General features: G+C 40.4%; 1 protein-coding gene across 5 annotated transcripts in view; it reads left to right on the top strand.

The window, feature by feature from the left end:
• Positions 1 to 14,476, top strand: part of LOC126561290 (transient receptor potential cation channel trpm) — a 60,735-nt gene that overhangs the window by 5,121 nt on the left and 41,138 nt on the right. For 2 of the 5 annotated variants that reach the window (XM_050217325.1, XM_050217323.1), the window contains exon 1: positions 11,360 to 11,395. The exons of 1 other annotated variant lie outside the window; for it this stretch is intronic. In XM_050217325.1, the coding sequence (XP_050073282.1) occupies positions 11,360 to 11,395 (36 nt within the window). Of the gene's footprint in view, positions 1 to 11,359; positions 11,396 to 11,988; positions 12,019 to 14,476 lie in introns of those variants that run through there. 2 more of the 5 variants (XM_050217326.1, XM_050217324.1) reach the window with 1 other exon arrangement.

The raw sequence follows: 14,476 nt of genomic DNA, 5'->3' as shown, positions 1-14,476 counted from the left end.
ATGTGCATTGGAATATGTTCCAACGTTTCCCCATTCCATCACAAAAAAAAAACGCAATCAAGTGCGGCCACATTCCCGTGTATCCGTTTCACTTTACGACGTCGACACGATAATAATAATCTCATCCGTGGTTGATCCTTTCGATCCTTTCGATGGATACTGTCGGAAAACGGTGAGCAACGGCTAAGGACCCTGAGCCCTGGGTACGTACGTGCGTTGGAACACTGTCCCTTTGGTTCGTGCTGGCGTGGAAAATGGAAAGGAGCAAAAGAAACATGATCAGATGTTGGTGCAGGTTAGGTTGAGGGTGGGTTGGGTTTGGTTTGGGGATTGGACGTTTGTCAGTTGAGTGGCAAATTTATTCGATCATATTCGCTTTCTCCCTTTCGATGGTGTTTGCTGCGCCGGATAATGGCAAACTCAGCTTACCAATCAGGATGGAGACTGACACGTGAGCGTTTGGCCTTGGGAATAATTCGATTACGATAAAGTTAATCGAGTCAGAATCAGGGATTCTTGTGGAAAAATGTAATATTACACACATCAGTAAATGGGTGTCTTCAACTAACAGGTGTCAGTTAGCTGCTGATTTTTGAATCGGTATGAAAAAAGGATATAAAAATTGCATATTTTTTATAGGGATGTTAGACGAATAAACTCATAAGTAATCGTGCACATTTTTCGTTTTTTGATGATAAATTTAAGACCGATTTTTATCATAAAAAATCCATACAATTTCAATCTTTATGGTATAACTTCACTTATTTTTACCTTCTTCTTAAAGTAACATCCATTCAACGTCAATTTCTGGCATAAAACGCCAACTTTCAAGCTCACGTTAAATGAAAGACAATCTTTCGTGCTTCATTTTCTTTTCGTTGACAATTCACGGCACAGAGCAAGCAAACCTAAGGTAAGCGTTCCTTTGCCCGTACTGTCTGACTCGTAGAGAGTCCCGATAGAGACGTTTTATAAATTGTTTTATAATTTTCATCTTCTCCGGCCGACGCCAAGGGTTTTTTTTCCAAGGTGGGATCCGGTAGCTTCGGCATGTCAGAAGAAGAAGAAGAAAAAACAACCGAGCAGGAAAGTCATCGTGTGCCCTGATTGATGTGTTGCTGCTGATGGTGCTATTGCAATGTCCCAGCAGAAGACACCCGGGCTAGGAAGCTGCTGATAAAGGGCCAGACTGATTGGTGAATAATTGGTTGAAAGTTAATGTTCTGATGAAGTGATTGTTTTTGGAGCCGAGGTTTTATTTTGGAACGAGAAGTTTGATGGCAAGCGGCTGTCAGCGGGGTTGTAGACAGAGTGAAGACGAAAACAATTCTACAGCTCTCCCGTTACACGGCAAAGGAATTGCGATGGCACGCTGAAAGTTCATAATTGAAGTATGGAGTTTTCAAAGTGGAAAGTGATTTTGCTGGTGAAAGCCGCTATTCAATTAGTGTTTGTGTGTGGGCGGGTGTATCGTTCGTAATTTGAAGAGATTTTTGCTGAGTTTTGTAAGGCGTTTTTGTTTCCTTTTCGAACTGAAGGATAAGAAATGGGCATAATTATGAGTTAGATTTTACATTATATGGATACAAAAATAGCTTTTTAATTGTTTTATATTGTTTCACAAATGATTTATAAAGTACTTTATTCCAGAAGCATAATAAATGCAATTGCAAACGAGCAAAGGATTACAAATTTATTTAAGGTTTAAAAATTAGACAAATCACTCTTCATCTAGCGTTCGGCGCTCGTTGTGAAAATGATATCATTTGCTATGGGAATCGTCTGACTGTTTTGGCTTAACTAAATGTTCGGAATGGTACATTGTGATCTGTTGCATACTCGCGCTTTGTCTGGACTTTTCAGGAAACAGGCACCGAATGGATCGGGGTCGGGAAACATTGAGCAGAAACATACTTAGCAGGGTTGTATTTACAAATCGATGAAAATGCTCTTGTACGACGAATGTAACACGTCAAGTGGTGTATGTTTGCAAAGCAAATTCATTAAATGGTTACTCGTTTCGGTGAGCTTATGTTGTTGGTACTAGGAACTGTCTCGTGGAACTTATTAGTTTCTCTAGAATAGGTCCTTGTGTTTTGTTTGAAGTTGCAGTCGAAAATGAAGGATGTATTATAAAAATAAAAATAATAAGAAATGCTTGAAACAGTAAGATAAATGAAGTAAAATAAATTTAGCTCCGAAAACAGAATGCTTTTCAAGGAAACAATAACAAGCACTTGTTATCGATTGCAAAACATACAGCGTGCAATGAATGTGTTATAAACACATACACAATAAATATATGCTGTCACATTGTTTCTACAAAAGCGCTATGCAAACTCATAATGCACTGTGCAAAGAGCATTTTACATGAACTACGGACTCAACGCTCGTAACACGAATATATGAAAATTCCTCTTTTTTCTGCTTCGTTTTGTGCAGTATTCTGCTGCGCTGCTTTATCGGCAGCGCATATAAAGAGGTGTAATTTGCATGGAAACTGCTTGTACTTAGCAGCACCCTAACCTAATTCACCACGCTTTCCTTGCTCGCTCACTGCGCTGCGAACAAATTACATACTAATGAATTATCGGTCTTTTCACTCGGTTTGGTTTGGTACTGGCAGATTACAGTTTTTCCCACCCTATGGTTTGGTCAAGCATCCGGTTTGATGATTAATGAGTTTTCCGGTTGCAGTTTGATTTTAAAGCGTGAAAAGCGGGAATCAGTTCGATCGATACGAGTTTTGCTGCTAGTTTCATGACACGATAGGCAAATATTTTTAAGTATTTTAAACTGAATTTGCTGTGATTTTAAATGCGGAAAGAGCAACACAAAAAACCTTCCAATTTGCATTTAGTGAATTTATAACGTTAAGTTAATATTCAAGGATTTATAGATAAAAGGTAACACATAGTGTTCTGAGAATTTGAAGTTTAGTTTGTTGGTCCTGTTTATTTATTTAGCTATAAGTTGTTAAATTAAAATTTTAACTATTTAAGTAGGTACGACGTTAACTGTATTTTGCTTTAGATTACAGTTTCATACAAAATAATTATCCATCATCATGGCGATTTATTTGTGGTCAAAGCTTCGTTCCTTCCGCATGTAATGAAGAGCTAAATTTATTTTTCTGTTAGCTAAAAATCTGAGCTGAACCTATTTTTTGTCCGTCCTGCCATCCGGTGACATCATGCGCTATTTCACGTCCACTATAATTGCTCTTCATGAGAAAGCCAACTAGCGCCGGCGGACATCAGGTTTCCCGCCCACCTCCGGTGAAAACTCGATAATGCCGTAGCGTAGGAGCTTACCAGCACCTGGTTGACCTTAGCCAACGCAAGAATCATTTACCACGGTGGGCGATAAGGGCAATCTAGCCGAGCTTACAGTTCATTCGGCAGTCGTCAGTTTGACGGGTTGATCGATGGGCGTAAAGCCTGTGGGCGGGTTGGTTTCTGTCCGGGGTGGCGATGAGAGAAAAAAAGGCCTTCGGGAAAATCAACCAACCGACACGATAAGCTAGCACCATTTTATGGAAAACGGTGAAAAGAGCCATACTGTCCGTAGTTTAACTTTCATTGCACACTTGCAAACAAAAAAACGCGAAAGGTGACACGGAAAGTGGTGCAACATGTCATGCGTGCGAGCAAGCAAAACAAAAAGACGAAGGCAAAAGCTCCGTTTCGCCCATCGTAAGTTCACACTTAATTACCGAAATGATTTCATTTGAACGGAAGCCAATTTTGAGGCTTGGTTTGTTTGGCTAGCCGAATCGTTTGTGCTTTTTTGCGTGTGTGTGTCCTGGCGCCTTTTATATGGCTCATTCACTTTTGATGCTTTCGTGACTACGGGAGGTGTATTTCGGGCTATATCCCATGTGCATGTCGCATGCAACCGAAAGTGGGGTAAGTTTTCCACATCACGCTTTGTTTTTGTATCCTTTCGTCGTGTGAGAGTGTTTTTTTCTCTTTGCGTTTTCAAATAAAGATATTTTTTCTCCTGCTTTCTTTTGTCTAGAGCAGAAATGTTGCTTTAGCACGATGGAAAAGCCCTTGCGCTAGAAACCGGTTTGCAAACGAACACAGAGAATAGCCGCTACAGACGCTAGCAAAGCAGGAAGGAGTTTTCGCCGAGTGTGCGCGAAGTGGGTGGAAAGTTTAAAATTGGAAAATCGATTTTGTTTTCGGCTATAGAACGTAGTCCACTATCGGGGGCAAAGCGTGGGTTTTATGGAGCGTCTGTTTGGTGTGTCTGTGTGTTGGATTTTCCCGGAACTGATCTATCTGTGGGCTGGTGATGATGAAGTTGTTCACCGAGATGAAGTTTTGGAATGAATTTTCCAGCGGTTATGTTTAGAGTGTTGGTCAGCAGCGTTTTGTATGAAGGATACATGTTCAAGGAGGATAAATGCCGCCGCTCTTTTGGGATGCCTGCCTGTCCGTTAACACTGTTTGCTAGTCGTTAGCTAATTTGAATATAGCCAAGAGGAGGAATTTTTGGAACAGGAGCAACTTTTAACGAGCGTGCTTTTGCATCATCTGATGTAGGGGAAAACAAAACCCAGCTTCAGTGGATAAGATAATTTTATGATCGTTCGCTTGGTTTTGAGTGATATGTTTGTAGTGAAAATTTTTTTTTGATGATTTTTTGTAAACCATGATTTGCTATTAAATTATGTCAAACACGGAGAAAACAGTGGATCAAAAAATATTGTACTTGCCACATCCAATTCCCAACATAATGAAGCAGCATTTGCCGTGAGCTCCACGCAATTTCCGAGTGTGTGAAATAATTTAAATTGCACTATGTCAAGAAATAGAGGAACTTTTTATAAGCTGAAAGCAAAAATAGAATCTCTGTGCTTATTTGTGCATTGTGTAGCAATGAAAACATCGCTGGTTTATTTTTCCTATTTGTGTTATTCTAGATACGCCACGCACTGTATTACTGGTTCGATGATGAAGTTGCGTCGTGTTGAGCAGCGGCAAAAATGATAAACAAAATAGTTTCTCTGTACCTGAATTGTATATATTGTTCCTATGAAAAGAAGAAGTTTATTTCAACAGTTTTGTGTTTTACGTAAAAGCTTTCATATTAGAGGAACTATTTTCTGAATGTATACATGTGCTGTGCTGTGCTGGAGAATTTGTTAGAGAGTTGAACAAGCAAACCAACTAAATCCTTCCATTGACCAGTTCAAAATGGAGAAACTGAAAAGGGATTGAACAAAACAAATAGCGCACAACATAATAAGGTAGGCTTGAAGTATGACAACGGAAAAACCAACCCATCATGAGTAGCTTGTCCGTGGGTAATGATGAATGGAAAATTTTAATATGGAACGAAAAGCCGTGCAGCAAGGCCGAACGATGCCAGCCACAAACAAAAAGATTCAACACGAACGCAGCTTAGTTTGGTTGGTTGGTCGGCTGCTAAACAGCCCGAAGTGGGCAGGTGAAAAATGTTTGAAAAATGGAACAGTCCCTGTAAATCACTGCCGATGACATTGGCGCAACACCGGTTGCTGGCCTTCCTAGCAAACCTTGCAATGATTCTGGTGAATGGTAGGGTGTACAGGCTCTCTGTTGGCTCTCTTGGCTCCTTATGGCAGTAGACTAAATGCCAGCTGCATGTGTGTGCGTGGTCCGCTTTGTCGTGATCCTTCTCCATTTGTAGTCTTACGATTGCGTTGAACAGTGACGGTAGCAGGAGTGATTTAAAGCAAAGCAACATGACAGCGAAGGGTCAGAACTTACACGCATGATTGGATGTAAAGGGAACTGTAGTAGGATGTTAAAAAAAACATGTTTATAATTTTGAGGACATGATTATGGTTGACCTGTGCAGAAATGTACTACACTAATGGCAATGGGGCTGAAGGATGGATATTCAAATTGTATACTGAATGCAGCGCACACAATGCTTTGTTTAAGGTTGCTGGATTTGGACGACAACTCATTTAACAAAAATATAAATTATTTGTACTGTTTATGATTAGCTGGTCGATGTTGAGCCGATGAAAAAAAAAATAAATACAAGGAAAGCAAATTGTTTTTTTTTTTTAGTTCATAAAGCACGGCGAAGCCGTATTGCTGGAAAGCAGATTGTTTTAATATAAAAAATGAAAATGTTTAAGTCTTCTAGTATTTTTAACAAATAAATAAATAAAACAAACAAGTACACTTGTGCCTGCTGTACCCAGCTTGACGAGTAATTAAAAAAATATTTGTATGTATTTTGCAAATCACGCAGCAGAAGAGCCCTTGCAATCGGTTAATTGGTATACCGGTCCCTAGCAGTAAAATCAAGAGTCTCGACGCTTCGTTCGTGCGTAATGGGTAAACGTTGTTTGCTCTGTCTGTGTGTGCGAAACAAATCCCTTCCACACGATGGTAGCCCCTAGCCAATCCATTGCCCCCTAAAAGTAAGTCAAATTGATTGCCCCATTCCACGTGGAGTGGACGTGTGTGTAATGGTAGTATATCATTACGTGTCCAGCCCGAACCGCTTTTCCGTTGCGTTTTCACCTGCCAAGAGCGTCTGCGTGTCGTCCGTTGACGCTGGAGCTTTCCTTATCCGCTACACACAAACCCATGCGTCCTATAGCTACACGTGTGTAGTGTGTCCAAAAATACTAGCAAAAGTGATGGTATCAGGTTTTTCCTTCGGTCATCCATCTTTCCGTACCGTTCGGCAAGAAGGCAAGCTACCGAGGATGTGGATATTTTCCGTGACAACGATTTGATGTGGTGGTGTGTTTTGCGTAGGGATTGTTTACGCCCACCCTACATCCTTCGGTTCGTCCCAGGTGGGTAATATGCTTAACAATTGGTGAGGTGAAGTTGTTGTTGCTGGTTATGTTGTCCTCAGGAGTAGTTTCTGTTCTTGTTTTGTTCCTTTTTGACTTTGGCAGATCTCGTTGGATGTGTGTGTGTGTGTGTGTGTGTGTGTGTGTGTGTGTGTGTGTGTGTGTGTGTGTGTGTGTTGGTTGACATTGTACTTCATCTATTATTGTAATGTACATAAATCTTCGTTCGTGTAACACCAGGTGACTGATGTGCTTAAAGAGGGCGTTGGGTTGTGTCAAATAATGCAGGACAGGCCATACGTTTCACAATAATAGTTAAATTGTGCACATTGGAGATCGTTGTTATTTGACGAACGAGAGCTTTCACATAGCTTTTCAAATAATTTAGCAAATAGATTAGTGAATGTACACAAGGAAACACTGTAATGTGCTAATTGAATGAGTCCAAATCACAGCCAGAAACCTTGGAATCTTTTCAACTGTTGGACCAGCTTTGATCTACCAATTTTACCAATATCCTTCCCACCTAGCGCCAGCATGACGACCCTCAAGGACGAGCATTTTTCGGAGATCCAATTAGGGCAAAGTTTCCAATTCCCTTTCGTGCATTATCGGAGATGATGAATCGGAGGTGTCCACTGCCAACTGACATGCGAAAAGAGCTAGGAAAAGAAAAACCATTGCCTAGGAGAGTATATGCTTTCTTGCTGTTTTCTACACCTAGGACACGAGCTCCAGCTGACCATGGTCGATAGGGCGGTCAAAAAAAATTGAATTCAAATTTTCCGTCTACACTTCTGCACATCCAGCATGATCTCACCCAATTACTTTTTGTTTGGGAGGGAAGGTTTCCTTTTGTTTGTTTGTTGCCCCTTGCTCACACTCTCGCTAAGAACTTGCTGTAGCGTTTTTGCTCCTGCTGGGGTTTTTTTCATTTTTTTCGTTTACGTGGTGACCTTTTTTTAGGGTGTGCGTGTGTCTTCTGCTTTCGCTCAACGATTCTAAGGAAAGGTGACGATGGTAACGTCAAGCGCACTCAGGGCGCTCGGGCACGCTTGGAGGGCAGCTTGTGACAGCAGTGGTCTGAAGTCTGATCCGAAGGGATCGACACCCAGTTGCTTGGAGATTATCGCTCAGCTGGAATTCACCCGCCGGGGCCAATGCTCCCGGTAGTTGTTACTTTCATCTGGTGGATTTACGAGAAAGAAGGGAATACAATTTGGTCCTTTTTCGTTGGGGGGTTTCCTCTTTCTTGCGCACCTTTTGCTGTGAGGAATGGTTGAAAAGGGATGTTTATCTTACAGCTGGCAAGTAAGAAAAAGTAAGCTTGTGTCAGGTGGAATGCTTTTACAATTCGCTCTTTGAAGATGTTGGGGAACACCATTTAAGTATGAAGTGTTTTTGAAAGAGTATTTCTTTATTGCGAAATAGAAATGTTTCTTCAATTGATAGATAGTTGGTGATGAATTTAACTTTCATTTTATAGTGGATTAAATTTCAACATTTGAACTTGTAACGAAATAATTTAAATAAAGAGAGATAGTATTCCTTTTTTTGTTTATATTGGTTAAAATGGTTTCACATCGAACAACAATGTGTACATGGAGAGCTGGAGTATGGTCTGCATTAAAAAAAATTTTAAGTTAAATATCCTTGTTTAAATGTCCCGTCTTACACAAACTTCTTAATCGGTCTCTCGAGTGTTGTGGCATAATTTATGCATGCTTCTGCCCTTCAACAAAGCTCCCAAGATGGAAGAAGTAAAACTTTGCCCTTCCTCCGAAAACGTTGCCTACAGTTACAGGCCTTGAATTTGTTGTGTTCCATTTTTTCTCCCAATTTACGGAAGGCACTGTGCACTGTGCCACGGTCACTGAATTCGGTACGGCAATCAAACACTCAATAAAATAGAAATTAAAAGTATACGATCGTTTCCATCATGCCCCGGTGTGAGTGGTAAAATACATTCCGCGTACGTGGGTTTACACGGCCTGGCTGCCCTCCTCGGCGCTGTTACGCTGCAAGGTGTAGACAGTTTCTTGGAATGGAATTTAGTAGGAAACGGTAAGTGATACATTTGTACCGTCAGCATCAGGCTTAATCGTTGTATTTTACCGTAGTCGTGTGATATACATTCCGTAATGAATGAAAATTTGATTAGCTGTGCAATAAAACCCGACACATGTGAAGCGAATGTGCGACAAATACACGATACACGATTTCCGGTGGCTGGTTTGGGTAGAATTCGTTGTTACGTTCAGCACATTACATAGCATCAGCTTCGTCGCTGGAACGAAAGCGTGTGAAACGAAGCAAATGATTCGCTCAGTGAGGGCCGACTGCGAAAACTTGGTTGATAAATAAATTCAGTCGTAGCAACGACAACAGCAACAACAGTAGATACTTACTGTCGACGGCTGGTCTAAATTTTCGGAAGCAATGGAAGCGGAAAAAAAATATTACAAGCAGATCCTCACCAATACTTTTGCACGAGAGACGTGAGCAGAAAGGAAATATAATTAAACACCTTTTTTTGTGGTCCTTCGGATCCCGGGAGGGAGAAACGCAAAACTGGGCTACAGGTGTGCAAATTAATAGGGACAGTAAGATGGAATTTAATTACCGGAATGACTTTATTTTTCACCACCGGGTGGGACCGTTCCCGAGCAAGAGCAGAAGAGTGTAGAGTCTTAAGGAAAATTTGTAAAACTGTGTATCAAATTGAAATACCGAGGGAAAGTGAAAATGTGAGATAAATATCGTTTAAATTATATGGATAAAGTCAAGCACGAGGTGAGAGGTGGTCGTTTATAAGCTGCAAATCATCTCGCCGTAGTTTTTCGTTGCGAGTTGTGTGTTTTGTCACTTAAAGTTATGATGTTTGGTTGGTTATAAATTCGTGTTATGAGTGTTATTACATTCATTTCAAAATCAAACAAATAAACACATTTAATTTAATTTGTTTTTGAGTGTTTTTTCTTTATTATTGTCTGTACATGTTTCAAACACTGTTTCAAATGGCATGCCACTGGGTTTTAAACTTTTGTGTATTTTACTTCGTGTATTTTAAACTATTTATTTGTTTGGCACTGCACGTTCGGCTTGTAATTTGATGTTATGCCTGCAATTTCTTATTAGCTTGTTTATGGAACAATGGATGAATAATGTTTGCGCTCAATGTGCTGTGAATCGATCAATTGATATCGTTTTCTTTTCTTACCACTTTCGCCTGTGGGTCTGGTGTTTCTCTTTTTCTTTCTCTTCTTTTTCACAGATCTAAATATGTTCTATGCTATGCGTCTTGATGTTGTTTTGAGTGTCAAAAGAATCGCTTCCCAGGGACAGAGCGAAAGAGAGAGTGAAAGAGAGAGGGAGAGAGTGAGAGATACATGCACGTGTGCCATATGTGTGCGGCCAGAGTTCACGTACCGCATATGTCACGCCGTGTGTGTGTGTGTGGGGCAACAACTCAACATTAGAGGTTCATCGTCGGCCATGTGCGTACGTCTTCGAGTATGTTGTGACAAATTTCAGAGCATGGGATAGGAAAAACGGGCCAACGTCAGCGTGATATGTGTATTTGAATGTTTTATTTCGATGCTCGATGTGTGAATGTTTTCAATGTTGTGTGGTGTTTCACAGCTTATCTCAGTTTGTGGTGCGCTATTTTGACTGATCGTCTGTGAGTTTGGTGTTAGTTCTCGCAACCGCGCTCAGCCCCGTGTGTTGGTGCGTAGTCGCTAGCAGTGTCGATCGTGCCCTGATCGTGTGTAGTTATTGGAGCCTTTCACATGTATTAGTTTCGGCTCAAGGGCAGCGACCTCGATGTGGGTAATAGTTAAATCAAACGTTAACGAAAATATTGGGAAATTAGTTTATAATATAAAATCATAAATTGATCTACGAGTGATGTTATTGGGTTGCGCTCGATTTAACCTACTCGAACGAGTATACTTTTATGTTCAACGATGTGCATGTTTGTTTACATATTTAGCTCGCGTTTTTTGTCCAATGAACGAGGGTTTAGAAGTAGTGGTAACACAACAGCTGAGCAACGTTCGGTGAGCGGTTTAGTGTCGCCCGATTTTCGGTTTTGTTAACGTACAAATCCAACCTCGCTGACGTCTAGACGCCCGGCACGATCTGTCAAGTTCGGGAGATTGTCATGGTGCTCGGTGCGTGTTTTTCTTGCGATGGTTTAGTGCGCGAAAGTAAATCAAATCGAAATGCGATGAATTGTTCCAACCAGAAATGATTATCTATTTCATCGTCCATCAACTATTTAGATAAGTGTAAATGCTTAAAAATACCATTGACGCACGTCAAATTTCTCGTTCAATTAGGCAGTGCTTGGTCTTTGTGTGAATCGGCAGTGAAACGAAACCTCACATGGAAAGAATCTATTTCCGGGCACGTGAAAAGTGCATAAGCTAAAGTGCATCCGTGTTTCCGTATGCAGCAGTTTTGTGGCGTGTGCGTGTGTGTGTGAAGTGTGTTGTGTTTGCAACAAGTGTAAATGAGTGAAGGAATCGTGCCAGACATAACAAGATGCCGACTGCGGCCGAATATCGGCAGGGTAGAAAAGTGCGCCACTATACTTATCTCACTCATATCCTTGCAATGACGCACGACAATCATCATCTGTAAATATCGTCACGTGTGTGATTCCCGCATTTAACACTCATCGGGTTTGAGTTCTGCGTATCATAATAGCTTCCTGCTTAGAAAATGAACTTGTAAAGGTTTCGGTACATTAACTGCTGAGACGTACTGCTTGAAGAAAGTTTTGAAAATATTCACCCACCTAACACAGCCATCGTTAGTATCGAAACATCTCAGTAATGCATCTTGTATAGCGTGTGTTTAACCAACGGAACTTGTAAAAACGGTGACCCGTTGCTTGCAATCCGATTAGAAAAAAAATCCATCCCTTGTGCCAGTGTTGAAGTTCTGTTCCACCTATAACAGTTGTTGATGCGGTGAACATATTACGGAAATGCATTAAATTCAACGACAGGAACAGGACTGCTTTGGTGCCCTTAGCGCTCATTTTATCATCATCTTCATCATCCAGGAAAGCATTTATTGTTTGTGGCAACGAGCCCATTTCTAGTCATTAATAGGGTGCATCCCAACACCACGGAAACCTCGCTTTGACTGCATCAGTTCTGGGAAAAATGCTTAAACATAAGAGGAATGCAAAACCGGTACGTTTTGAAAACCTGTGGATCCGTTATACTTGCTCGTACCCCGTTTTGGCTCGTTTTCCGTCGTAGGTAGTGATAAAAGTAGCACATAGAGATAGTGTAGCTGTGTAGTATACGTATCCATCATCCGCACATATTGCTCTGTCACACTTTCTATCGAATTTCCTGCAATTTTCACCGTGTGTAGCCATTCGAACCACATCTTTGCACGAAAGTATACAATTTTATGCGAGGCAAATGAAATAAGGATACTGTCACGCTGATTGTGTGTGTTTAGCAAGCATCATTCGGCGAGCGGTTTTTTTTCTGAAGAGCTCTTCATTGTGCTCTCTTAGCGATAATGTGACTGCTGGTGTTGGTAGGAAAACGTAATGATTTCCGCTTGAAGCTTTTATTGCACTATTTCGTGCAATTTCCATTGCAAAGTGCACTTGCTGGCATAATTTCTTGTGCACTTCTTGCTTGTATATTTATATGACGCTTAATTTCACAAAAAAAAACTCTTTTTAAAATTTAGGTAATTTTTTTGCATTCTTGATTACATTGCACATATTTTATTCAAATAACTTTTAAAATTTTGTTTTAAGATTTAATTTTTTTCTTTATCACTTGTAAAACGCTGGGTAAAGCAATATAAAAAAAGCAAAGCAAATGCTATACACCACCAGGCGTCTCCATCAGCGGCGTGTAGCGTGAAATCGTTCGTCCTGTCCATTAGCACCGAAACATAGCAGTGAAATGTTTATTTCCGTTCCGAACACGTGTGAGCGGGATCGGTACGTGTTTATGCATTGTTTGAAAACCAGCAGAAATGTTGGCAATGCAATTTATCTGTAATTTTGATGTGTCAAGGGGTTTAATTCTTATTACGTTTGGCTTTCTATAAACAACTGGGTGGTACTGGTAGGGAAATTTAAACAATACATTCTGTTTGACAGTTAAACGTAAATAAACAAATTAAAAACATGTTTGGTAATTGTTGATATGACAAATAATGTAGAAAATTAGTTATAATTCTAGCGTTTATGAGATAAGAAATTAGAAAAATTAGAAATTAAGAATTAATTCTAATTATGAAATAATGTATGCAGTCTTGGTTTTAGGTAATGATAGGTAATGTTGTTGTTTACCATATTTCAGTGGTACTTAATTCATTATTCTTGCAGGTCTCTTTCTATTATAAGGTTACTAGTTTATTCTTGGGATGGTGTCGATTCATTCAAAAGGATTGAATTTAAAATTTTAATTTTAATTATTCTGAATGTGAATGTCAAATTTCCCCCATATATCCACGGAAAAATCAGTATTGTAAAATTCAGATCAATTGATACGACTGTCACACATGAATTACGCTAGAGGGTTGTTTTGCATTCTATCGTTCACTTCCCTAGCACCATCATAGCAAAAAGGTATTGCAATCAATCGATATTGATTCGGAAATCGACACGTCCCGTGGGAAAGCCAGTTACATTATTCAAACCTCCCGGTTTCTTTCAATAAAATATTGCACACACGCACACAAAAAAGAAGCCACCCAGCACTTGCTCTTTGTCTTACGGTTTAATGAATTATTCACGACCCAAATAACGACCCGGCGGGAATGGTTAGGAGAAGCTGAAAGACAAACAACAAGCTAGAAGCTTTTTCCCCGGGCCAATCGTCCACCTTCAGGGTGCTGGAGAGCTTCTTGGAAAGTTCGCTTAGGTGAAGTGTCGAGATGGACTGGCTGGTCACCATAATTTCTCTGATAGGGGAACCTGTTGCTCGCTTTTCGCAGGGTTCACCGAAACTAGGCCTTCCTTGTTCCTGATCGATTTTGAATTGTGTTTGAGGCGTACCATTTTTCCCGTACGCCATTGAAAAGTGTTTGTATAATTTGAAAAAAAAGAAGAACATTCAATCAAGACGATTGCCTCCGATGTGACAAGCGAAGGAAGGAAAGCTATCGTGCGTCGTGCAAATATTCATAAAACATTGAAACAGTATTTCTTTGTTGTGTGGCTTCTGTTTTCCCGCCAACCACCTGTTTTACTGCGGCAAATGGATGGTGGGTAGAATATTGATAAGTCTTCCTTCGCATCGTTGACGTGCGCGCTTCGGTATTTGGCAATAAGCCGTTGCGAAATAGTGGTAGCAAAATATTAATACCCACAGACTTGTGTTTGTGTATAGATCGGAGGAAAGAGCTGCTCCCAGCGGCACGTAGTGGGTCGGTAACTTTCTGTTGTTCTTTTGACCAACCGTCAAACGTGACGTGGTGAATGGTATACACAGCGTTTTGCACCATAACCACTAGCAAGAGTGGTTTCGTTTGTTGAGGCGAGAAAACGGAAAATCGTTTGTAATCCTGTTGGCCATGTTTTAATTACTACTGCCAGGGTTACTGCCAGGGTCAGAGTGTATAATTAAAATAGCTTTTTTTCCTTTTATGGTTCAGCTTATTTCAAAGAAATGTTTT

This window comes from Anopheles maculipalpis, chromosome 3RL (assembly GCF_943734695.1).
Source record: "Anopheles maculipalpis chromosome 3RL, idAnoMacuDA_375_x, whole genome shotgun sequence".
In the NCBI taxonomy this organism is placed as follows: Eukaryota; Metazoa; Arthropoda; class Insecta; order Diptera; family Culicidae; genus Anopheles; species Anopheles maculipalpis.
The sequence above is the reverse complement of the archived record's forward strand: the minus strand, read 5'-3'. Positions and strand labels throughout refer to the sequence as shown.